At 36.3% G+C, this 25,000-nt stretch overlaps 1 protein-coding gene across 2 annotated transcripts in view; it reads right to left on the bottom strand.

Annotated features, from left to right (window-relative positions):
- igf1rb (insulin-like growth factor 1b receptor) overlaps positions 1-25,000 on the bottom strand; it is a 74,793-nt gene that overhangs the window by 6,595 nt on the left and 43,198 nt on the right. The window contains exons 3-19 of one of the 2 annotated variants that reach the window (XM_043245302.1): positions 14,788-15,091; positions 14,354-14,490; positions 13,920-14,064; positions 11,455-11,663; positions 11,255-11,381; positions 10,916-11,157; positions 9,642-9,809; positions 9,114-9,318; positions 4,818-5,098; positions 4,591-4,724; positions 4,011-4,176; positions 3,808-3,907; positions 3,582-3,652; positions 3,264-3,493; positions 3,059-3,166; positions 2,303-2,462; positions 1,502-1,631 (exon numbers count right to left, since the gene is read on the bottom strand). In XM_043245302.1, coding sequence (XP_043101237.1) covers positions 1,502-1,631; positions 2,303-2,462; positions 3,059-3,166; positions 3,264-3,493; positions 3,582-3,652; positions 3,808-3,907; positions 4,011-4,176; positions 4,591-4,724; positions 4,818-5,098; positions 9,114-9,318; positions 9,642-9,809; positions 10,916-11,157; positions 11,255-11,381; positions 11,455-11,663; positions 13,920-14,064; positions 14,354-14,490; positions 14,788-15,091 — 2,917 coding nt within the window. Of the gene's footprint in view, positions 1-1,501; positions 1,632-2,302; positions 2,463-3,058; positions 3,167-3,263; positions 3,494-3,581; positions 3,653-3,807; positions 3,908-4,010; positions 4,177-4,590; positions 5,099-9,113; positions 9,319-9,641; positions 9,810-10,915; positions 11,158-11,254; positions 11,382-11,454; positions 11,664-13,919; positions 14,065-14,353; positions 14,491-14,787; positions 15,092-25,000 lie in introns of both variants that reach the window. The other variant, XM_043245301.1, reaches the window with a different exon arrangement.

Genomic DNA, 25,000 nt, shown 5'->3' with positions numbered 1-25,000 from the left:
GAGGGAACGCTGGAGTCAGGCAAACACAGAAAACTAAAAACTAAACAAAAACAACAAAAGCCACAAAGAAAGCACTAAAACAGAACAAAGCACAAACGTCTCTACATAAAATTAAACAGCTGAAATAGAGCAAAACACAAATATCACGAAACAAATCACTAAATTAAAACAGAATAAAATACAAATGACAAAATGGAACAAAAAACAAAAAAAAAATAAAATGAAACAACTAGTATAGAGCAGAACACAAATCACAAAACAAAACAATAAAATAAAATGGAAGGAATCAATAAAATAAAAAATAAAATAAAACTGAAACAGAACACTAAACAAAAAGCAAAGCAAAAAAATATAAAAAAAACTATATAATGCATAAACTATAATACATTTGATTTCACTGTGCTTATGAAGCTGCGTCACGACGATAAAAAAAGGTGCATAATGATATATATTAAAAAAAAACGAATAAAAAGGTATAGAATTTAGAACAGATGGAATGTACCTGTTCTGTTATACCGTGTGCTTCTTGATTTTAACCTAACGTGCAACTGTTTTGACCTCCCCACTTTAACCAGTGACACGAACGTGAGGCATGACTGTCTGTCCGTCCGTCAAATAAAAGAGCGCTCAGGAAATATGTCTGAATTTATTCATTATTACGCACTTCTGTTTGGAGGCACAAAAAAACTAAATGCAACTCAGCCTTTAAGAGACGGTCCGATTCGGTTGCGCGATGATACATTTGTAATTACTGATGAAACGCTACACCTACGTCTGCTCCTCGTGTAAAGTTCACCAGACATTCCTCTTTATCAAGGCCTGACGGTGACCCTGGACAGACATGAAAGGTGAACTGTTGGGGCAGACTCTCCAGACACCTGGAAGGAAACTTGAGCGCATTGTAATTAAGTTCAATCCTCTTCCTGAACAGGGAGCGCTTGATTCTGATCCTTAACAAAAGATTTAAGCCCGAACCTCCCAGCGAGTCCAAACAGCTACTTATCACGATACGGGAGGACGAATCGACTAAAGATTCCTTGAGGCTCTGGAATGGCGCTCATATCAGCCGCAGCTGTTGCCGTTTCCGGAAAAGCGCGGTCTAGACTCCCCAAGGTTTTCTTTGAAAGCTTGTCAAATGAGACTAGCGTACGAGGGAAATCTTTCTAGCTCATATGAGGGCCGATGAGGCTTGATTGCCAGCTTCGTTTGGGATATATGGAAAGATGTTTCTCCTCATTGCTTACCGCATTAACGTACGCACCATGTAATGGAAAAAGCGTGTTGAGCCGTGCCAGAGTGGTTTTCATTTCTCGTTCAGCTAGCGCGGGAACCGAAGTGGTCACCGGGGCGGTCTTTGCTCAAATACAGATGTCGCTCCGCAGCTGCAAAGACTAGACTGGTGGACCCTGATATACTGCGCACTGTGCGTCTCAGTTAATATATCGGTGTGTTTTGAACATCTCGCACACGCTGGTTCTCTACAGAACACATGAAAGCTTACCAGACGTCAGACATGGTGGTAAAGACTCCATCTTTGAGGGACTCTGGAGACATCCAGCGCACAGGCAGTAGTCCCTTGCCTCCTTTTCTGTAGTAATCGGTCTCATAAATGTCCCGTGTCATGCCAAAATCTACAGGATTGAGGATAAACGAGGTGAAATGACTGAAGCTCTATAGTTTTACTTGAGATTTAGCCAAAGAAAATGAAGACAATATACTGCAGCTTCATACTGTACTTCATCTTTACGAAGTAAAATAAACATTTGGGATGTGCAGATGCATAATTGTTTTGAAATTTGCCATAATTTACTGCAAAACCTTTAATTCATTGCTACAGTACTCAATGGTTAAAGCAACACAAATATCAAAGTTGCATTGTTGCGACAGCTTTTTTGTTCCCTATTGTGATCCAGGAGCTTGCGTTTAATTGTAATAAAGAAGTGGGTTTAAGAAGAAAAACGAGTCTGATATACATCACCAGAGACAATGCATTGTTTCGCAGGAAGATCCAGTTATGACATTTCAAATAAAAATATTTTCAAGTGAAAAATAAAAAAACATGAAACGCATGCATGTATAAATTGTTCACAGATCAATAACATGCTAAATGTAACTAAATGTTCTAAATGTAACATTCTGAAACTATTAAATATTAAATATAACATTAATATAATAATAATAAATATTGTTATTATTGTACAAAATGGACAATAACTAATGCAGCATTGATGAAGTACATTTTAGTATTTAATTTTCTTATAAAACAATGAGCAAAAGTGCCCCCTTTTTTTTTAACACATACCACCAATTTTGACAGTAAAATCCTCTGCCACCATGCAATTCCTTGCTGCCAAGTCTCTGTGAACAAATTTGTTGGCGTTGAGGTAAGCCATGCCATCCGCGATCTCTCCCGCCATCTGAATCATCTTCTTCAGCGGCGGCAAAGGCAAGCTGGAGGTGTTCTGAGGACAGAAGAGGAAAGGGGAGAATAATACCGCTGTAGCTTTATTACAAAACCCAGTGGGCCTTGAGCATTTCGTGCTGAAGCTCTGCATCATGCAAACGGAAATCAATCTGGAGCTGACTGGCGTGCATGGGAAGAACATTTAAAATCGGTCATTTACAAGGTTGTATTTTTCATTAAAGGACATTCAGTTCAAGCTTGTTTGTATAACGCTTTTCACGAGGCAAATCGTTGCGAAGCAGCTTTACAGAAAATGAAAGATTCTACATTATATTTAGTAATAGATGGCTCTCTGGGTAAACGGACAAATTGGAAAGATAGGATTTAAAGGAAAGGTGTCCTACTAGACTATGCTGTACACATTAAGAGATCAACGCTAGGTTTTGGAAGAGCTTTTAAGGAGTGGCCCATTTAGTCACAGAAAATAGCAGTGAAAGCAAGCGCAAATGATGAATTCTGATCAATGGAAATTGCTCAATTATGCATCAAAATTCTACCAAACCACAACACGGGTGGCAATTAACTTGCTGGAATTCAGAACAGCGGTCAAAATTATCCAAATATTGAAGGCGTCACACGCATGCCTGTATTCACCTCAGCAGATCGAAGCGAGCGCAAGTAACTCTTCAGATCTCCTCGTGTCATCAGCTCCATGATCACCAAGGTGGGCTGACCCTGCGAAACTACACCCAGCAGACGCACCTGAACAAATCATCACAGAGAGGCACTGGTTAGGTCAACATCTTTGCATGTTTACACCCGGACTGACAAAACTTAAAGCATCAGATGAGGGACTAACCACATGGTGACAGTTGAACTCTTTCATGACAGAGGCTTCGTTGAGGAACTCGATGCGCTCGTGTAAGCTAGCCGATTCGTTGACCGTTTTAATGGCCACCCGGGTTTCCGGCTCGTCTTTGACGACACCTTTGGCGATGCCCTCATACACCATACCAAAGGATCCTTGTCCAAGCTCTCGGCACATGGTGATTTTCTCTCGCTCCACTTCCCACTCATCTGGCACATACACTATGAATAAAGCACAAGAGTTGCAAACCAACTGCGTATTTACGAAAACGATACGTAGAGTCGATTTTGCCCTTGACTGAATACCCACTTTCTGCCGCGCTGAAGTACTCTGGGTTAACAGACGCGTAAAGGACTCCGTTTCCAAGCCTGTCATTGTTCCTGTGGGTTACGGATAGCACTTATTATACGGAGAGCAAGAAAACATTTCAAGATATTTTCCTGTTTTTTATTTTCCTGTCTAGTGTGTTTTGTCTACAGGGGCCTATGCTGTTTAAATGCGAGAATATGGTGTGTAACTGTGTTGAAATTGGTACCGTCTCTTGTTAAAACAGAAGAAAGCCATTCCAGCGAAGAGGAAACAAATCAGGAAAATCGGGATGATAATGTAGTACAGGTAGTGCTCATAATTTGATTCTTGAGGGTGCAAGAAGAGAACATTTAAAAAAAAAAACAACAATTCAGCAAATTCTCGAATGCTCGTATTTTGGATGTTGAAAGGAATGAAAAGCAAACTTACGTTCAATCTGATTCACATAGAAAGCTATCGGTTCTGTCCACGACCCGTTTCCAGCGAGGGACGTAGCCCGCACACGGGCAGAATAGTTCCCAGCTCCCAAGTTGGAGAGTTTCACCCCTTTGTGCTCCCTGTAATGTTGACGGGATACGCACTCGTGCTTCTCGGGCTGCATGCAAAAAACAAACAAACCGTACATTATCAGTTGACAAAATAGTTAACGAGCAATGCAGTTTTTTTTTTAATATATATTTTGAATTTAAAAAATACTGAATTTAACTATATGATGAAAATATGACATTATAAATACCAAATACGCCAGATTTGAATAAAAACATAAATATAATAAATATTAACAGTAAAAACTAAATAAAACCATTCTTTCTGATCCTCAATGATCTGATTGGCTGAGAAGTATTTTCAGCCACAAGATATCTTTCACGCACACATATTATTATTATTATCATAAAGGCTTTTTTGAAAGACTTCAATACATTACACATCTAAAAATGTTTTGAACAATACATTTTGTTGGATATTCCCTAAAACCAAGATGACCCTAAACGAAATAAAAAAAAGTCACCTCTGTTCCGAGACGATACTGAATCTCATAGAGCAGTATGAGGCCGTTGGGTTTCTGTGGTTCAGGCCACTTCAGGAACACAGAACCCTCCAGATGTTCCCAGGTCACAGAGCCAGGAATGTCATCGGCTCTTTCTACAAGAAAATGGAGAACCCGGAGGATTTGTCTTTGATGTGTTTGAATGCGGAGTTTCACCTTTGATTCCACGTCCAATGTCCTGCTCTTACCTGCCGCTTTGGTGCGGGAAAAGATAAAAGCTGCTGCGCTGCAGTGCCGGACCTCTTTGTTGCAGGCGTGCACATCGATGCGGTAAACGGTGAAGGGCTGCAGGCCGCCGATGTCAACGCTGCGCTCCTTCACCTTCTTCTCTATAAAGGAAAACTCCTGTCTAGGCGGCTCATCATCTGAGAAGTTTCCCTCCGTCATGTTCCAGTGTCCCGCCAATAGTGTGTGGATGGAAGTAGCATTGGCCAAACCGAACAGATCCCGCCGTCGCCTGTCATAAGGTCTGGAACCAAAGAGATGAGACGAAATGTAAATGTAATTAAAAAAAGATATATTAATAGAGGAATTTTCAGTATTGGTACTACTAACCTCACACAAATTATAATTTTGACATGCTCTAGTTAAAGTAAAATGATATGAAGATATACACGTGAATACATGTAAATATTATCAAAAGATATACAATATACTTTACTATAAGATATACATATACGTAACGGATATACGCGGCACACACACTTAAGTTACATAAAAACTTTTGGCTGCAATTAATCGTTTGACAGCACTAGTTTTTACCTAAAGCACTTTAGTATTAATAATTGTAATATACTTTTTATTATTAAGTTGTGTAGATATAATTTAGTCTGTTATAACATTTATCCCAGCGCAATTCCTTTCATCGTAGCCTTACATTGTAAATGCATTAATATGAATGTGCAGTTTTGTAAACTGGAAAAATACATATTTTTATTATTAAAAATATTGCATAAAACGAAAACCGTCTTTTCTAAAACAGATACCTTATATGGAGCAGATAAAACGAAGACAGAGCAAAGATGACTTACATTCAGTAAAATGTGCATGGTATAAAATTTATGTTCATTTATACATAATCACTTATGTGATTATTTATTATTAATTATTATTGCTCTGCATTATTTTTCAGGACCTCTTCTTATATTATACATCTCTTTTTTTGGTCAACTATATTATAACTTCAATTTTAAAGGCTTATTTTCTGTACTAATTGACAGCAAATATACAAAAAAAGCTTTTTTTTCCTCATTATTGGGGAGACATTTTTAACCCCATTTGTGAATGTGTGGGGTAACAACCACATGGCTGTGCTCCCATGAGAGCAAGTTACTCTCGTCCATGCCAAAGCAATCACGGATCCTGTCCTCAGATGATCTGGCAACAGCTCCATCCCCCTGAATCCTTCCACACACACACACACCACAGCTGGTCTCCATTCCTCGTCCTGCTATCACTCACACACTGGAGCGGTTTGTCACTCAACTCCCTACAAGCTGCAAGTCCTTCCTCTGCCTGCTGGAAACACACATCCTACCACCACAGATGGGTTGAGTTTGCCTGAGAGCATGTGGCCAGAGAGACGCGATATGAAGCTACACGTCCCTCTGTATATGACTGGATGGCCTGGCCCTGGTCTTGTCTAATCGCTCAGTTAGATTAGAATGGAATACAAACCTATCTCATACTGTAACATTTGCGGTCAGTATGATTTTTTTTTTTTTTTTTTTTTTTTTTACAGAACCAATTTTTTGCTTACGATATTTTTCATTCAGAAGGGATATATTAGATAAAGCAACATTAACGATTTTTGTGTTACAAAAAAAGTCATTTAAAATAAATACACATATATAAAATATATATATATATATAAAATATATATATATAAAAAATATATATATATATATATATATATATATATATATATATATATATATATATATATATATATATATAAAATATATATATATATATATATATATATATAAATATATATATAAAAAATATATATATATATATATATATATATATATATATATATATATATATATATATATATACACACACACACACACACACACACACATATATATATATATATATATATATATATATATATATATATATATATATATATATATATATATACACACATACACTTTTTTTTGTAACTGCCAATATTGAGCAATTGATTACAACTGCAACGGCAATTCCTTGATTATTATGCCGGAATGAACATATAGTTCCTAGTCATATCAGCCTGGAAAATTGTAACTTTTCATTTCCCGCCGGTCTTAGTACACAATATAACTACAGAAGAGTTGAGGTTAAATAGGAAGAATATTAAAACTGATTGGTGATTTTTGAAAGCGATGCTACTGGTCTAATTGGATTCAATGATCTATGCTAAGCTATGCTAAAAGTGCTATCGACAGACCCGGAGAATCGACTGAACGGACTGCAAAACTGTAAAAACTTATCAACTCTGGGGGAGCTGCAGAATGAGCCTATTTCCAAAAAAAAAAGTGAAATGTTCCTTTAAGACCAAATATCTTTTTCCGCAAGCACCGCTATAGCGCAAGTTGCTTGTTAGCAGGTCATTCTGGACATTCCCACTTTCTAAACCAGCGACTTTCCCTCTTATTCTCTGTCCCTTCTGTTCCCGCATCCCTGTGAAACCGCTTTCTCATTCTCTTTCTGCGTCTCCCTCCGCGCAGAGCGGCACTCATTGATCTGTGCGCTCTCCGGCTGGAGGGGAACTTCCCTTTATTTCATTGGTATTCCAGATGGCATTACTGTGCATTTCCTGGCAGCCGAGCGATTCGAGGGGGGAACGGCAAGCGAACGGATATGATTTCCTCTCCTCCTCGTTCCCCCTTCCTCCCGCTCTCTCCAAATCCTGAACTTCGAGGGAACTCGAGGCACTTCCCTCAATCTCTCGGTTTTCAATAAAAACAGGTTGCGCTGGCCCGGGTACAGACATACTTCTCAGCTGCCTGACATAGCTCTGGCACCGCTGCTTTCGTCGTCAGCCAAGCAATGACAAACACGCAGAGGAAGGAGGGAAAAAAAAAACAAAAACGAACCAGACAGAGCAGGATAATCTAGTCCCGAATAAAGCAGGCCAGGGTGGAGAATCAATGCCATTCTGCTGTCCTGAAACTTGGATTCACAGATGCATTGATTTCACTACAAGCCCGCTCAGGTATAACAGAGCATTTTTGGCGCTCTCGCTGGGGACGCATGTTGATAATAGGATACAGATGTCACTCCTCATTTTAGCACAGAACACTTAATGCGTTACACCTTTGAGATCAGAGAGAAAACGTGGCTTACGTAGCCGTTCACATTTGGTCTCCTGCGCTATTTAGATCCAGACCCAAGAACTCAAACCACACGATTAGCAGCACCACGGGCAGAGGGAAACAATTACCGAGGGAACGCTGAAAATGTTCCAAAACAACCTCTCAGACAAGAAACAAAAGAGCCATTACAAATGCTAACATCCAGAGACATCAAGAGTCCCTTTCAATCTTCATCTTTGAGATCATGAAAGGTTAACGTGGATTTATTGACTATTAAAGGTTTTAATTTGGATTTTAATGGATGTTTTGTATTGGCTGATGCATCAAAGCTTGGATGGGAATGAGGTCTCATGTTCTACGAGGCTCTAACTAACTAAAAGGTAATGCTTATGTCATTCCAAACCTGCAAGCTGTGAGTCTTCTGTGAAATACAAAAGGAGGCTCTTTACTGAGCCCTTTTCTGTACAATTTATAGTAACAAATGCAAATATAAATATATTATTATTATTATTATATCGATATTGGATATTGCAAATAAAATGGGAAAATCTGGCAGATAACTAATTGGTTGGTACTTTGTTTTAAAATCAATGATAAGAACAAAAACTTAATAGTGTGTTGAAACTTATTACAAAATTAGCAATAATGGGTTATACCTTTTACAAATAAATAAAAAAATTATAGGAAATAAAATAATAAAATAAAATAATTAAATGATAAAATAGCACCAATAGACTTTTTATGCAGATAAAATATAAATATTATAAAATAATTATTTTTGTTATATTTCACAACATTACCGTTTTGATTGTATTTTTTTTTTTAAATCAAATAAATATGAAAGCCTTTTCCACAAGTAAATAAAAATGTAAAAGGCAACTGAAACTTTTTATCCCGCCATTCAGACTTTTTCTCAGAATTATGAGACATAAACTCACAATTACACGTTTATATCTAACAATTCAGAGAAAAAATTGCAAGAAAAAAAATCTGAATTTCAAAAAAAAAAAAAAAAAAGCTCAAGGAGTTACCTTTTTTTATTAAGTGGCGGAAACAGACTTCCATAAATGCAGACTTCTTTAAAATAAATAAATAAATGTTCTTTGAATGAATGTGTTTTCTTATTTTTGAACTGGAGAGAGTAGTAATCATACTCTTGGTCAAACTCTTAAAGCTTACCTGGGGGTGAATATAGCATTGTGCAGGAAATTCTCAAAGGCTTTGCGGTAGTAGATGTCCTCCTCGATTCGCTTCAGATCCTCCTCTGTTTTAGGACACGGGCAGCAGGGGACTTTGTCCCGCCCCCCAGTTTCAGGATTGGTGGGTTTGCTATCCTCAGTTTCCGTCAAACCCGTGGCTGAAATCCTGATTGGGATCTTCAGTTCTACAAAGAAACGACACAAACATGGTTACACTTTTCCAGCAGTGACCTTCAGCAACACGATCTGCTATTATTTCAACGTGCTCAAAATGTAAATTCAGAGAGCGCCACAGAAAATGAAGAAAGCAAGCAAATAGTATGAGTAATAGGAGGCTTTCAGAGCAGCGCTAATAATACACAGACAGAGCTGAATGGGCTTGAATATGCTCCACGTTATGTTATTACGGCAAAGCTTTATGCATTTTGAAGTTAAAAAAACGAAGAGAATTTGCTCTAGTTTCACCGGATGCTCAGATGTTTGATGCCGTGTGTAATTTCGAGCAGACCTTTGGAGCAGTAGTTGTGCTGGTAGAGCTCGCGGTCCTCGCCCTGCTGCTTCCAGCGGAGCAGGTAGTAGGTGTTGTTTCCGTTCGGGGACACGGGCGGAGACCACCGCACCACCAGCTTTGATGAAGAGTTAGAGTACGAGCGGATGTCTACCGGCATCGAAGGTGCTGGAAAGGGGAAAAAAAAAAAGCTCTTTATTTAGCAACGCAAATGTTTACTTCGGAGCAAATCCCCTTGGAGGAACCTATGGAAAGTCATGAATCATCCCTTCTGGGGATTGAGCCTACAACCACCGAGTTACTCGTCTAGATTTCAATCCAACCCACGCTGCTAAAAATCCTATTTGCAATCAACTAAAAATATTAAAAGCAAAACTGTATAGAGTGTGTACTCCAGCATTCAAAATAATAGCGACTATTATAATATTATTACTCATGTTAGATGACCGTAACTATAGCAAGAACAGTAATATTGTGAAATATTGAAATAATAGCGCTGTCAAACAATTAATCGCATTCCAAAATAAAAGTTGCATAATGTGTGTGTTCTGTGCACATTTATAAATACAAATGCATACAGTACATATTTTGAAAATATATACATGCATTTATGTGTAAATACTTCTTTTCATATAATTTATATTATAAAGACGTATTTAATATACTAACAACTTTTTTCTGAAATGTGTGTATATAATAAATATACATAACACACACACATATTTTACGCTTTTATTTTGGATACGATCGTTTGACAGCATTAAAAATAATATTTAAATAATTTTTATTTATTCATTCCTTGATGCGAATTCCAATCTTCAATCTTCAGCGTCACATGATCCTTAAGAAATGATTCTATTATGCTGATTCGATGCTAAAGAAATATTGTTTAGAATTATATATTTTTATTTATATATGTGATATACATTTTTCAGGACTCACTGGTGAATAGAAAGAACAGCATTTCTTTAAAATATACACATATTATATACATATAAATAAATAATATATAAACTGTCTAAATGTATCTAAATATCAAAATTAAATCATAACAAAATGTCAAATGATGCCAAACATGTCATTTAAAATTAAATGTTTTTTTTTTTTTTTTTTTAAGGGAATTTGTGTCTTGGATTGGATTCTTTAATATCTTATGCAATATTCCTTTTCAGTTTTGATATTAGGGATGTTTTGCTATTTTAAAGAAACACAGAATGAGCGTATTGAGCAGCAAACACGTTAAATTCATGACCGACCCGAATCCACTGCCTTACCTGACGGTTTAGTCCGGATGTATACCACTTCACTCTTCGCCCCGATACGCTGTCTGTCCCTGTCCTTGTCCTCCACGACTAACGTAACGGCTTTAACAAAGATAGCGTACTGAGTCCAGGGCTTCAGCACGGACAGCTTGACTTCCGGGTTTTGGGCTTCCTTTAAATCCACGTCGACCATGTTCCAGCTGTCAGATCCACAACCGTCCTGGCCGTCGAACTCCGTGAGGTTCTGGAAAGGTCTACGAGAGGAAAAAATACTTACAAAGCTACTCGAATGTTTTAAAGGCATTGAGAAAAGGCGCTGATCTGAATAAACGAAGAAAAAGCATCACTTACGCTTCTTTGTAGTATACAATGAAACTGACAAGATCTTTGGAGTTGGGCGATCGAAAATGATCCCACGTCAGTTTGATCGTGTTACTACTTGTGGTATTCGATATGAACTTCAGTATTTTACTCCCACCTAGGAAAAAAAAAATTAATACGGACGTACGGTGTATGCTCATTTATGATTACGCATGAGAACAAATATTTACAGCTTGCACGGTCTCCATTGTTGCGGAAATCCCCTTCCAAAAAGTTCTCCTTTATTCCCGTTTTCTCCCACATTTTGTGGATCTCGGACATGCAGAGTTTGGGGTTGAGGCGGAAATAAAGTTTTCCATTACTAATGGTGAGATTGTGCTGGGACCAGTCCCACAAAATCTGGAGATACAGGTTATCCAAGGCAGCGAAGGCGTACATGCTGAAAACATAACAACAAATGAAATAAAAGGCATTTAAATGCGTGACAGAATCAACTAAACTAATGATTGATATAATACTTATTCAGAAAACATCAGCAACTCGAGGCATTTTAGCATCTGATAGAGGTGCAACTGCAAGTAGGGTTATTCTAGTATGAAAAAAATTATTAAACCGCTTCTGTTGTTTAATTTGAAGTACTAAAATAACTAAAACATCATAATAAATTAATAAAAACTACACGTAACAATGAGAAAACTATTAAAATTTGCATAAAAAAGATATACATAAATATTAATAAAAGACTAAATAAATTAAATATTATATATTAAACTAGCGTAAAGAGAAGTCTAGATTTCAGATCAAATATATTAAAAAATATATTATTTTGACAAATAAAATTCTGTAAATAACAACAATGAAATATTATTATTTATAAAAGCTGAAAAAAAAAATACTTTTACTATATCATTCTCTCTGTATTTTTTAAGGATTAAATTCAATGTATTTTTCACAACTATTTTAAATTCCCTGATTCCCTTTTTCCACAATCGTTTTTTTTTTTTTTAACTGGTATGCGTTCTCTGGACCGTAACATATAGTTTACCTATTACAAGCAAATACTTTGGTGAGAGTCGAAAAAACAGAGACACAAACTGTGAATCTTTAATCAGCACACACACCTTCCTCTTCACACTAACCACTGCTGTGGTTTTGTACACACAGAAGAAACGTACAGTGGAACTGTGGATCTCACAAATACCTCAACTCTGTGTATATGAAGCTGCAGTGTGTTTGAGGCCGTTACCTGACATATGTGCTGATGATTCACAAGCTTTGACGTAAACGATCATAAAAGATAAACCGCTTCGGTAAAAGCTGCGTTCGGAATGTAAGCACTTCACATGCATTAAGAGCAAGTGTTTCTCTTAACCCTACAGCACACCTGAAAGCTTTAGTCTGACACACACGCACACACGCACGCATACACACGCACATACACACGCACATACACACGCACGCACGCACACACACATGCACGCACGCACACACACACACACGCACGCACACACACACACACACACGCACGCACACACACACACACACACGCACACACACACACACACAGACACACACACGGACACATACGCACACACAGACACACACACGGACACACACACGGACACACATGCACACACATGCAAGCACACGCGCACGCACACACACGTGCACGCACACACACACACACACACGCACGAACACACACGCACACACACGCACGCACACACTCATACACACGCGCACACACACACACACACACGCGCACACACACACACACACACACACACACACACACACACACACACACACACACACACACACACACACACACACACACACACACACACACACACACACACACGCACACACATGCACACACACGCACACACACGCACACACACATGCACGCACGCACACTTACATTACAGCCCTGATGTTTGTTGCACGTTTAAGGGAATGCTAACGGAACGGGTTTATAAATGTTGAATACGTGGATGGAGGACTTGTTTGTTTATATTTGTCACCAAAAGCATTCCAAGAGCTCAATTTAGTCTTTCGTAACAACATGGCACAGAGAGGGCTGTTTTGATCCGTCTTGAAAATGGGATAACAGTAAACAAACAGGGATTGAATTAAATGACACGTTTCTTCTATGACGCACAGGACCCTTTCTGTTCAAGGAAAGGTTTGACGTTAATTCTGGACGTAATTTCACTGATTCACACACTATTATAACCAACAACAGGCATGTTTTCCCCCTATTCAGTAAATATAATAATAATAATAATAATAACAAACAATTTAGTTATAAATGAAGTGTATTGAAGAACTATGTTATTTAATTAAATTAAATGTTGGTAACACTTTATATATAAGGTGTCATTTGTATGTACTAACATGAATAAAACATTTACTACACTATTTAATAATCTCTAAAATTGCGCATTAAAGTTAATTCACAGTGCTAACTTTTGTCAGATATACCCAATTTACATGAGTCACACTTCTCTGGTTATAAATTATTGAACACATACTTTCATTGCTAAATGTGATATATATATATATAATAACATAAAGAGTTAAATATATTGCTGAAAACCAATTCTTGTTTTAAAGTGATCATCATCTAATGGCTTGAGATTTGAGTCATTTTGAGGAGTTTTGTGTTAAACTGCTGGAGAGCGTCAAATCTTACTCATCCCATAGTTCCTCTCCATGGATGTGTGTGAGGCTCTTGAGGAAGGAGAGAGAGCTCAGGGCGTGAGACGAACGTATCTTAATGTATCCCGTCACTGTCTTGATGAGTCCCAGGAAGTTCTCCAGCTCCGAGGCTATATTAGCTAGAGAGAGAGAGAGAGAGAGAGAGAGAGAGAGAGAGAGAGAGAGAGAGAGAGGGAGAGGGAGGGAGAGGAGAGAGAGAGAGAGAGAGAGAGAGAGAGAGAGAGAGAGAGAGAGAGAGAGAGAGAGAGAGAGAGAGAGAGAGAGAGAGAGAGAGAGAGAGAGAGAGAGAGAGAGAGAGAGAGAGAGAGAGAGAGAGAGAGAGAGAGAGAGAGAGAGAGAGAGGGAGAGAGAGAGTGTCAGGTACACAGCAGTCACTCTGGTGTTAATTGAAGAGCTTCAGATACTCACTGCCCCCGCGGATGTTGATATGCAGGTTCCCTTTGATAACGGTGCAGCCCTTGAGGGACTGAGCAGCGTCCACCGAGTCAATGACCTTTTCATCACAGATCTTGTCACACAGGCCGTCACAGGCCGTGCAGAACATGCTGCAAGACGCACAAAGAAAGATCAGCACAAAACCCACACGGACTAACTAAATATCTCACTTTCACCTGATCATGCGACCTTCAGCTCGGTGAAAGCCAGAGTCTGGGCGCGCTTGATCGCTTTGTTCTGAACTAATCAGAAGTGTGATGTTTGAGTTTAACTACGCAACTTACTTTGACCGGTCGGGTTGCTTTGTATATTTATGCTATATTTAACATGAAACATGAAATATATATATCACGCAGCCCTATTGCTATGGCTAAAATTACCACCGTTAAAAGTTCAAAGGTCGATACCTGCGGGTCTCATCGCGCGTGAAGCCGGGCGGGCAGTCGGACATGCACTCTCCTCCGTGGATGACGAAGCGGTCGTAGTCGGGCAGGTGGACCCTGGAGCAGAAGTCCTTGGTGATGCAGCGCCAGCCCTCGAACTTGTAGGTGCCGAGCGGACAGTCCTCCACGCAGCGGCCCTCGTGATAGTAGTTCTGGCAGGCGGCGCAGGCCCGGTCGTTGTCGGCCACGGAGCAGCTGCCCAGGCACTGTGGGTGACAGCACTCGCCCGAATCCGTGCACGCCCGCTGTCCGCACCACTTCGGACAAACTGGAGGGAACACACAGGGAGGGAAAGCGTTTCTGGGTTTGTTTCGAGAAAACGACACTATTTACACCATCGGAGATTTAACTCTTAAACGCATCTTTCGTAATATCGGAAGGTGTCTATAATTAACAGGTATTACTGATTATTAGTGAGCTTACTGTTAACCACAATAAAGTAATAGTAATTAAATAATATTTGTTTTAGTGCTGTCATATGATTTAAGATGATTAATTGCATCCAAAATAAAGTCTTTGCTTAGAAAATATATGACTGTGTACTGTGTATATTTATATGTACATATAAACATGCGCGTAGATATTTAAGGAAATTATGCTGTTAATATTAAATATATTTATACACAATATAGAATATAACAAATGTATATACAAGTAAATATTTTCAAAATATATACTGTATGTGTGTCTATATATATATATATATATATATATATATATATATATATATATATATATATATATATATATATATGCAATTAATCATAATTAATCATTTGAACAACTTTATTTATTTCTCTTTTTATTATATGTAAAATTAAACACTGTATAAACAAATGTTATATCAAAGTAAAAAATAAAAATCATTGTAATAAAAAAGTATTTAATACACGTGTGAAAAATCACACATAGAAAAATATAACAAAGATATTTCACAAAGATCAAATTTTGCTGATAACCGAGTAGCATTACTCATACTGTATAAGTAATAATATCACTATGTAAAAAATCATCAAACAGGTTTGAATAATATTTAAACTATAATAGATAACCGTTTTTCAGTAAATCATGTTTTTTTCGGCTTGCATTTAAATTGCAATCAAACTGCAGTTGAGTTATTTGATTAGGTTTTAAAAAAGCTTTTGCTAATAAACATCATATATTTTTGTAGTTAATTGAGTCATGGTAGTTTTTTATTTGTACTTTATACAATGTTATAGTTAACTGAGCCATTATATTCTTTTTTGAGACTTAAAAAAAAAAAAAGAGAACTGAAGAAGAATGATAAAAAGAAGGTGACGGGTAAAATTAGACGTTTCTGCTTTTCTTACTTAAAATGCATTTTTTAACTGATCTACAGCAACCAGGAAGTCAAACGCAGGCTCAAATAAAGCTGCTTCATTTCCTGACCCGGCTGTGAGGTTAAAAGCCTGGCTTAAGCCCAAGCGGTTTGCAGGGTCATGTGATAACGCGTCCTCGCCCCGTTACTGTCTATTTCCTCTCGACCTCCGTGGTGTCTTTCAAGCTTGACTGATAAAGGTTACTGCAAACAGCCCCAAGGATACAATGCTGTACAGTTCGCAAACGAGTACAGACATCACCGCAGGATTCCTTTACGTTTACACTTCCTTCGGCCAAAAAGCTACTTAAACTATCAAAACGTATGACCTCACCACCGTTAAACGCTCCGGGCTGGTCAAAATCAACTTTGCAGAAATGCAGAAAGTCTCGTTAAAAACTATATGCATAATTCTATTGAAGCGTTTCGCATGGAAAAGCATGCCACGACAATGCAAACAGTCACCGGTTCTCAGATGATAAAAGAGCTACTGCAGAGAATCAGAGAGTTATTAGTGTAATAGAAGCGATAAAGAATCGCTTCAAATAAAATCATATTGATATCAAACAATCCAACACATATTGCAACCTTATACAAACAAATGCCCGTGAAAAATAATGAGGGAAATATTAACCTTACAAATAAACTAGTGCTGTCAAACTATATATATATATATATATATATATATATATATATATATATATATACACACACACACATATATATATATATATTTTTTTTTCTGTGTGTTATATATATATATATATATATATATATATATATATATATATATATATATTTTTTTTTTTTTTATTATTATACGTGTTTTTTATATATATATATATAAACACACGTATATGTAAAATTTATGCAATCATTTGACCGAAATAAACGTAATGTATAAAAAAAAGAAAAAAAACCCTTCCAAAAATTCTAAAATGAAATAATCCAACAAAGTTAATACACGGGTCAAAGACGATAAGATGTACACATCAAAATAAATTCACAAAAGTGATTTAATTTCCATAGAAAGCCCTTTAAATGCAAGTAAAGCGTCTACTTTGAAGGTTTCAAATAAGTTTTTGAAAAATATAATGTCAAAATTTGGTTAAAATAATGTGAAATTGTCATTCAGTGTAACAATATTTATGTAAAAAAAAAACAAAATCAAACAACGTTCTTTTTCGGACTTTTACATGATAAATATATAAAAGAATAATGAAGCATATCAAATTTTATTTAGTAAAAACAATTCTTACTGACAAATGGGTAAAATGGATAGTGGCAATTTTTTTATTTATTTATTTATTTTTTTTTACAATGAATTAGTATTTGGGGTGAACCAAATCCCACATATTGTTTGTTAAAAGCACCTGGGGGGAAAAAAAATAATATTGCACTGAATGAAAAAAGTGCATTTGTCAGCTAGCAGACACACAAACATGGAGTTTTCCTGCGGTCAGCTCTTTCTCATATGACATATACACTGTACGTGTTAAGTGTAAAACCCAGCCCCGCCGTACAATCAAATCCACTCCGCATTTTCCATCCGACCGAGACTACATATAATTCGACCAGAGTCCTCTGCTATCATTCTAAATAAGAGCGCATTGTAACAAGGGAGAGGAAAAACTGATTCAGGTCAGAGCACCAGCAAGGAAAACACCAGCTTTAGCACAAGAATGGCCTACATTTAGCACAGAGAAACTCAGCCGCCCGATCTCTCCTTACGAGCTCAAACTACAGCCCGCAAGGCACGAAACTCGCTTTCCGAGCGGCTTGCATATCCCCGAGAAGCCGCCGAAAGACTATTTATTTTCGTTTTTTAAAAACGTCGGCCTTTCCGCAGCGCCAAAGGTCTGACGGGTTTGAGGGAGGGTCTCCGGGAACGCAGGAACTCGTGTAACCTTACAGCGGGGGTCGAGCGAGGCCAAGGGGAGAAGAAAGGCTGGGTGCAAAAAAAAAAAACCCGCTGTACGTGCAACGGTCGAGGCATGTAAATAAAACCAGCTGATGAGAGTTAAACGATAGCGCTTCTGCAGAGCCTGAGGTTTAATGCGTATCTGAGCTGTTCTCGATCGCGAGCGGCGTTTAATGTGCAAAAGAGAGTCGGCCTCAAATAATGCGTTCACAGTTAAAGGGACGGTAACCCAAAAATCTCATTTTTCTCCACCTCACGTTGTTTCAAACCTGTTTTGGTTATTTTCATTGAACACAAAAGACGATATTCTAAAGAATGCTGGTCACCAAATAGTTAACATTAGCCGTTAGTAGTGAAGTCAAACAAATAATCACGCTCAAGTATCACTTGTTAAATACATTAACTACTACTTTTCCCCTTAATAAATTCTTAATTTGCCGCTTATTAATAGTAAGGTAGTTGTTAAGTTTAGGTAGGATTGGTGATGTAGAATAAGGTCATTAGTATGTGCTTAATTAGCACTAATAAATGGATAATATTCTAGTAATATGCATACTAATAAGCAACTAATAGGTGTAACCATAAAATACAGCCCACAAAACCAGTGTTAAGTAGCTGGGGTATATTTATATGTCATTTATATAATTTAAGATATTTTTAAAATTTCCAACTATATATATATATAGAAGAAGAAAAAATATATATAAATACAAATAAATATATATATATATATATATATATATATATATATATATATATATTTATATATATATATATATATATATATATTATTTGTATTTTTATATATATAAATACAAATAAATACAAATATATATATATATATATATATATATATATATATATATATATACAAATAAATATATATATATATATATATATATATAAATACAAATAAATATATAAATAAATATATATAAATATATATATATATATATATATATATATATATATATATATATATAAATAAATATATAAATATAAATATATATATATATATATATATATATATATATATATATATATATATATATATATATATTTACACACACACACACACACACACACACACACACACACACACACACACACAGTACCATCTGAAAGCTGAATAAATATATATACATACACGTACATATATTTAAATAAAAATACGTATTTGTATATTAAATATATTTATATATAAATTATACAAATATATTTTTAAAATATATATATATATATAATATATACGCGTGTACATTATAAGTCTTCACAGTACACACATATATTATGCAATCAAAAACTTATTTTGCATGCAGTTAATCGCAATTAAATGTCAGTATTCTATAGTATAGAAAAAAACTACTGGCATCAACTCTCGAGTGTGTAAATGATTACAGAATTGACATTTCTGAGTGAACTATCCTTTTAAAGCATCGAAGAAAACTGAGGCCCGAATCCATCCGCTTTGCTTCGAGTTAACTGCAATGAACCGCTTTAGCTTTCATCAGGTCATGATGAAGAGGACCCAGCTAATTTTGGCTGACTGAGATCTCCCATCTTCGGCTAAGGGCACTTACGGTGGAGTATTCACAAGGCCACCATGCTGGAATCTCAGTTAGTCTAAACACGGAAAAAAACAAACCAGCAGCAGACACCCTTGACTGAGCGCCTTTGTCAGGGAACCTAGAGAAGACGACGCTACCATCCGTCCTTTAACAACAAGTTTACACTCTGAAATACTAAAACAAGATGGCTGATACTTTTTTCGATGTACAGCATTTACACTTTATTTTATACAGCACATGTTGTTTTCTTGAGGGCACAAAGTGATGGAGGGGATCTTTTTGATACTTGAGCTTAGATCTTTTCAGTCCCTAACCTAGTTCTATCCCAGCACACCCTGCTATTGTAAATAAAGAGCTTGTGAAACGGTTTCACGAAACCAGACTGTTTTTTTTCCTGTATTGACATTAATCCCTATTTTAATGCTGAATATAAAAGGGTTCATCCTTTTTTAAAATACACTAATGTTCAAAAGTTTTGGGAGTGTATGTTTCTTTTCACTTATGTTAAAAAAAGCTTCTTATGTTTACAAAGACTGCATTCACTCAAAAAAAGAACATAATAGTATAATAATAATAATAATAATAATAATAATAATAATAATAATAATGCAATATTGTGATTTGTACAATTTAAAATGACTGGTTTCTATTTTAATTGTGAAAAAGCACAATACATTTTTTATTTCAGGATTCTTTGATGAATATAAGGTTCAAAAGAAGAGCAATTATTCAAAGCAGAAATATTTTGTAATATGAAAAAATACTTTACTGTCAATTTAATGCATTCAAGCTGAATAAAAGTATTATTTTCTTTTGTAATACTATAAATAAATAAAATATGCTATTTTGAATATATATATATATATATATATATATATATATATATATATATATATATATATATATATATATATATATATATATATATATATATATATATATATATATATATATATATATATATATATATATATATATATATATATATATATATATATATATATATATATTTTTTTTTACATTTCACTTCTTTTGCAACCATTTTAATATCGAAGCATGTCGATTCTGCATAGCCCTCATTTACTACAGGTGAATGAGTAAGAACACCTGGCTAAGGAAATCTTGGATGTTCTTTCTCCATCCGGGAGCTGATCAAATATCAGATTACTGTCTGCTCTCATACACAACAACTGATCCAATATGAGCACCCGGACCTTCAGGAAACAAGCTAGAAAAGCGCGTATATACTGCAGCTCTCCCGATTTAATAGCCGGAGAACAAATGTATTTAAGAGACAAGAAATACTGGGTACAAAAATGAAATTTCAGAGAAAATCATTAAAATATCACCAATCAAAACATGATTACACACTGTCACAAGATTCCACAGAAACATTAATCTTCTGAATAAAAAAATGAAACGCAGTTTCAGCGTGGTTTTGATATACTTGGCTCAATCTGAACCTGAGAGGCAATGTGTTGATTCGCAGTTTTTTGTTTTTTTTTTGCGTCCAGCTGCAGGGATGTTTAGCGAGCAGGAGTGACTCCTACCATGCTGGTCAACAAAGTTGATTTGCAGTTGTGGAAATAGCCAGCTGCGCAGTTTTCCATGTCAACAACACATGGAGTTTTGTATACATTCACAGGAAAAGCGGAAAATATGACTAAACGGATACTCGTAAATGTTTGCGCAGCATTTCAAAACGAAAGGAAACCGTTAAAAAATACACAATAATCATTTAAGAAATAATTACGGGTTGTAAAATGGTTGCATTTTCCAAAATACGGTCAAATTAAATGAAGAAATATATGACAAACTGAAGTGCAATGAAAAGCGAGGCTAAAAGTGATTGGTCACAAAGAGCGACCGGCTTTGGAAGCGTTCCTGTTCAGATTTACCCGACATGTTCGTACTTGTATCGAAACAAAACAACCACTCGCGCTCCGCATCGACTTTGTCATTGAACTTCCACAAGGACAAATGCTAACGCTGACATAACAACGCATCAAAGATTCGCAGCTTTTTGTTGCAACCGCAGTATTGTAATTAAAACTTCTTTTTAGCCCTGCTAGAGCCGTCCCTCACTCTGTCTAACCCTAAACATCTTGCCGTCCGGCCAAACCACGATCTACATTGTTTTGCTGCATACGCTGCATTTTTTTTCGTCTGACTTGCTTATTCGTATCAGGACCTTAGGTGAGACATTACAGAGAATTAAAAAATTATTAATTCAACACTATTTCTAACACTATTCAATCTAGTGTAGTTTCAAATCACAAATCGAAACAGACCACAATAAAAATAAATTAATAAATAAATTAACCAGTCAAAGATAAGTGAATAAGTGAAGAAAAAAGAAAGAAAGAAGTAGGGGACAGAAAATGTGAATTAAGCTAAATACTAAATAAAATAAAGGTCAAAGAATTGAACATTCAAATGAATAAATAACTAAATAATATGCGTCATAGATATTATGCATTAGGCAAAATACGAAATAAAATAGAGGTCAAAAAATGGTGCAATTTACACAACCATAACTTTTTCCTTACAAATCCCAAATTCCCATTATAATCTAAATGTTAGCCATAAAAAAGCTTTAAATGAAAGCATCAAAATGTGAGGCGTCGTTCTTGATTTTCCAACCAACAGTGGAGATGGAAAGTAACTAATTACAAATACTTTCGTATATATATACACATACATATTTTTTGGCACCTTTCCGTTAACGCCCTTTCAGACTCTTTCTTTTCTTTAATCCTTCACTTACCCTTTTTTGCCTTTGTCCCTGTTAAAAACACCCACAATCATTTTATACACGAATGTACTTTTCAAAAGCAGATGCTACTGGCAACATGGATATGCAGTATGTTTGCTTAACAGTCAAACACGACAATTTATGAGACTAATATCATGTTTTGCTCCGAAAATCGCTACATAACACCAGTCGCGTTCGAAAGAGTTAGCTTCCGCGTTGTTTCAAATCACAGTGAGATTTTATAAAATAATATATTTTCTGTGCATGCTATGTCAATAAGCGTCGCACTGCAATTTTATATTGATCATCTTCCATGTTTTATGAGTCGAAGCATCTCTATCTACATATTGTTCTACTATATGTATTTTCATGCATTTGTCCATATAAGGGATTTCCAGTGCATATGTGCTAGGATTGAGGTAAACCCCATTAATGCTCACGTAGTCTCATTTCGGTTAAAAGTTTTTTTTGTAATAATGCTAAAGCACTTTGTAATGCAGTAACTTGAGTAGTTTTTCAGCAGTCCACTTTCTTACTCGTACTCGAGTCATATTACTTTTCAGTACTTTTACTGAAGTATATTCTTCCATAAGCGGCAATACTTTTTACTTAAGTACAATATCTCAGTACTTCTCAACAGTTTCACAGACGTGTGGAACACTCGTTGCGGGCTGAACTGCTCCTTTAATGAACTGCTCCGTATCGGCGGTGGAGGGAACATGCCAAGCCCTGTTAGATCAGGCCGTTTCCCGCCGAAGACCCTCAGAGAGCCGCCCCGGCCCGTCCCCGCGTTCCCCATCATGCCCCTGACAGTCGAGGCACAGAAAGGATTCCTCGGGCTTTTTTATTTTTAGTCGACATCGTCACCTCAGCCCCTCTTCCTTATTAATTCAGGAAACTCTCCAAGTTCATCCGAGGTCTTTTCATCGCTGCTGATCTTGGCTGCCACAAAGCAGCATGTCAGAGAAAAACAGGTTGCACGCGCTGGCACAGTGCGTTCCCTCTCGCTCTCCATTAGAGCGAGGACAGCAGAGGATAACGCGCAGAAGAGGAAGGAACGTCTAACATCCGCACTGAAATATTCTTTTGTCCCCCCACAATAGGATCGTACGGCTCCCGGGTCTCGATTATTGCGTCTCCATCTAACAGCTCAAGGTCGCGTGTAGTCTTAAATGCGGCGGCGATGAAAATTTGTGGAGGATGAAATGATGTTCCTTCCTGGAGACCATCGCCGATGTGCGTATGCGCTGCGACGACTGGCTTTAGAGATTTAGGATTTAGCATAAACCCAAGTTACGCTCAAGCAACGAACGTCTCGGAGTCAGAGTCAAGGTCAGAAGCGTGGCCTTCACGGGCATGTGAATGCAGAGCCGGCGCTTTGCGTGCGTAACCTCGTTGAACTTGATGTGTGTTTGTGCATCAATGTGGCCAAGCTTGGTACTTAAGGGGGGGGGTGATAGTGTGCCCTTCAAACATTTGTGCCATTTAACCCAGTGTATATCTAGATGAACTATTAATGAAAGTTGAACAATAGATGACAAGATGACACCAGAATCAATTGATCTGAATGCGTTTTGGATCTAATGGGCTTTCTATATTGCATTTTTCTGCCAAGTATTGCATTTAAATTTAATTCCTCAAATTCATAATCCGTTATATATTAATATTAGTGCCTTCAAACGATTTATTAAAATTAAAAGTATTTGTGCAATGTCTATATTTACTAACACACACACATATACAATATATTTTGAAAATATTTACATTACATATCTATAATTACATTGGTAACACTTTACAGTTACTACAATATTAGCCATTTTTTGTGGTAATTAAGCACATATTAATGCCTTATTCTTATTCTACATCCCTAATCCTACCAAACACCCAACTTAAATACCTTACTAACTATTAATAAGCAGCAAATTAAGAATTTATTGAGGGAAAAGTAACTATTAATAATTAACAAGTGTAACCTATTCTAAAGTGTTACCATTATATTTATACAATATCATAAATACATTTAATATAAACAACATTTTCCTGAAATGTATTCATGCATGTGTGTGTATTTATATATGCATAATACATACACACAGTACACACACACACACACACACACACACACACACACACACACACACACACACACGTGTAAACAAAAACTTATTTGGAATGAGATTAATAAATATATTAACTGAAGTGTGTGTGTGTGTACCAAGGCTGCATTTATTTGATCAAAAGTACATGAAATTATGGCGAATATGAAATATAACGACATTTTAAAGACTATTTTCTACAGTAAAATATATCAAGTTTTATTATGTGATTTATATATTTGCCAGCATGCAAGTCAAGCAACTTATATAGCACAATTAATGTCAAGCACTCAAAACACACACATTTGGAGTTGTGACCAATGAAAGAGGTTTTTTTTTTTTCCCCCACAAGCTGGTAGTTCAGTTTCACTTTAAAAAAAGTGTGTTTAGGCTTGATGTTTAAACCGTAATACATGTTATTTGCAATGAATGCCACTATACGTTTTATACTTTATATTTTTCGTTCCTGTTGTGAATATCAATAAATTTGAAGAA

Source organism: Puntigrus tetrazona, chromosome 7 (genome assembly GCF_018831695.1).
Source record: "Puntigrus tetrazona isolate hp1 chromosome 7, ASM1883169v1, whole genome shotgun sequence".
NCBI lineage: Eukaryota > Metazoa > Chordata > Actinopteri > Cypriniformes > Cyprinidae > Puntigrus > Puntigrus tetrazona.
Note: the sequence above shows the minus strand (reverse complement) of the source record. Positions and strands in the feature narration are given on the sequence as shown.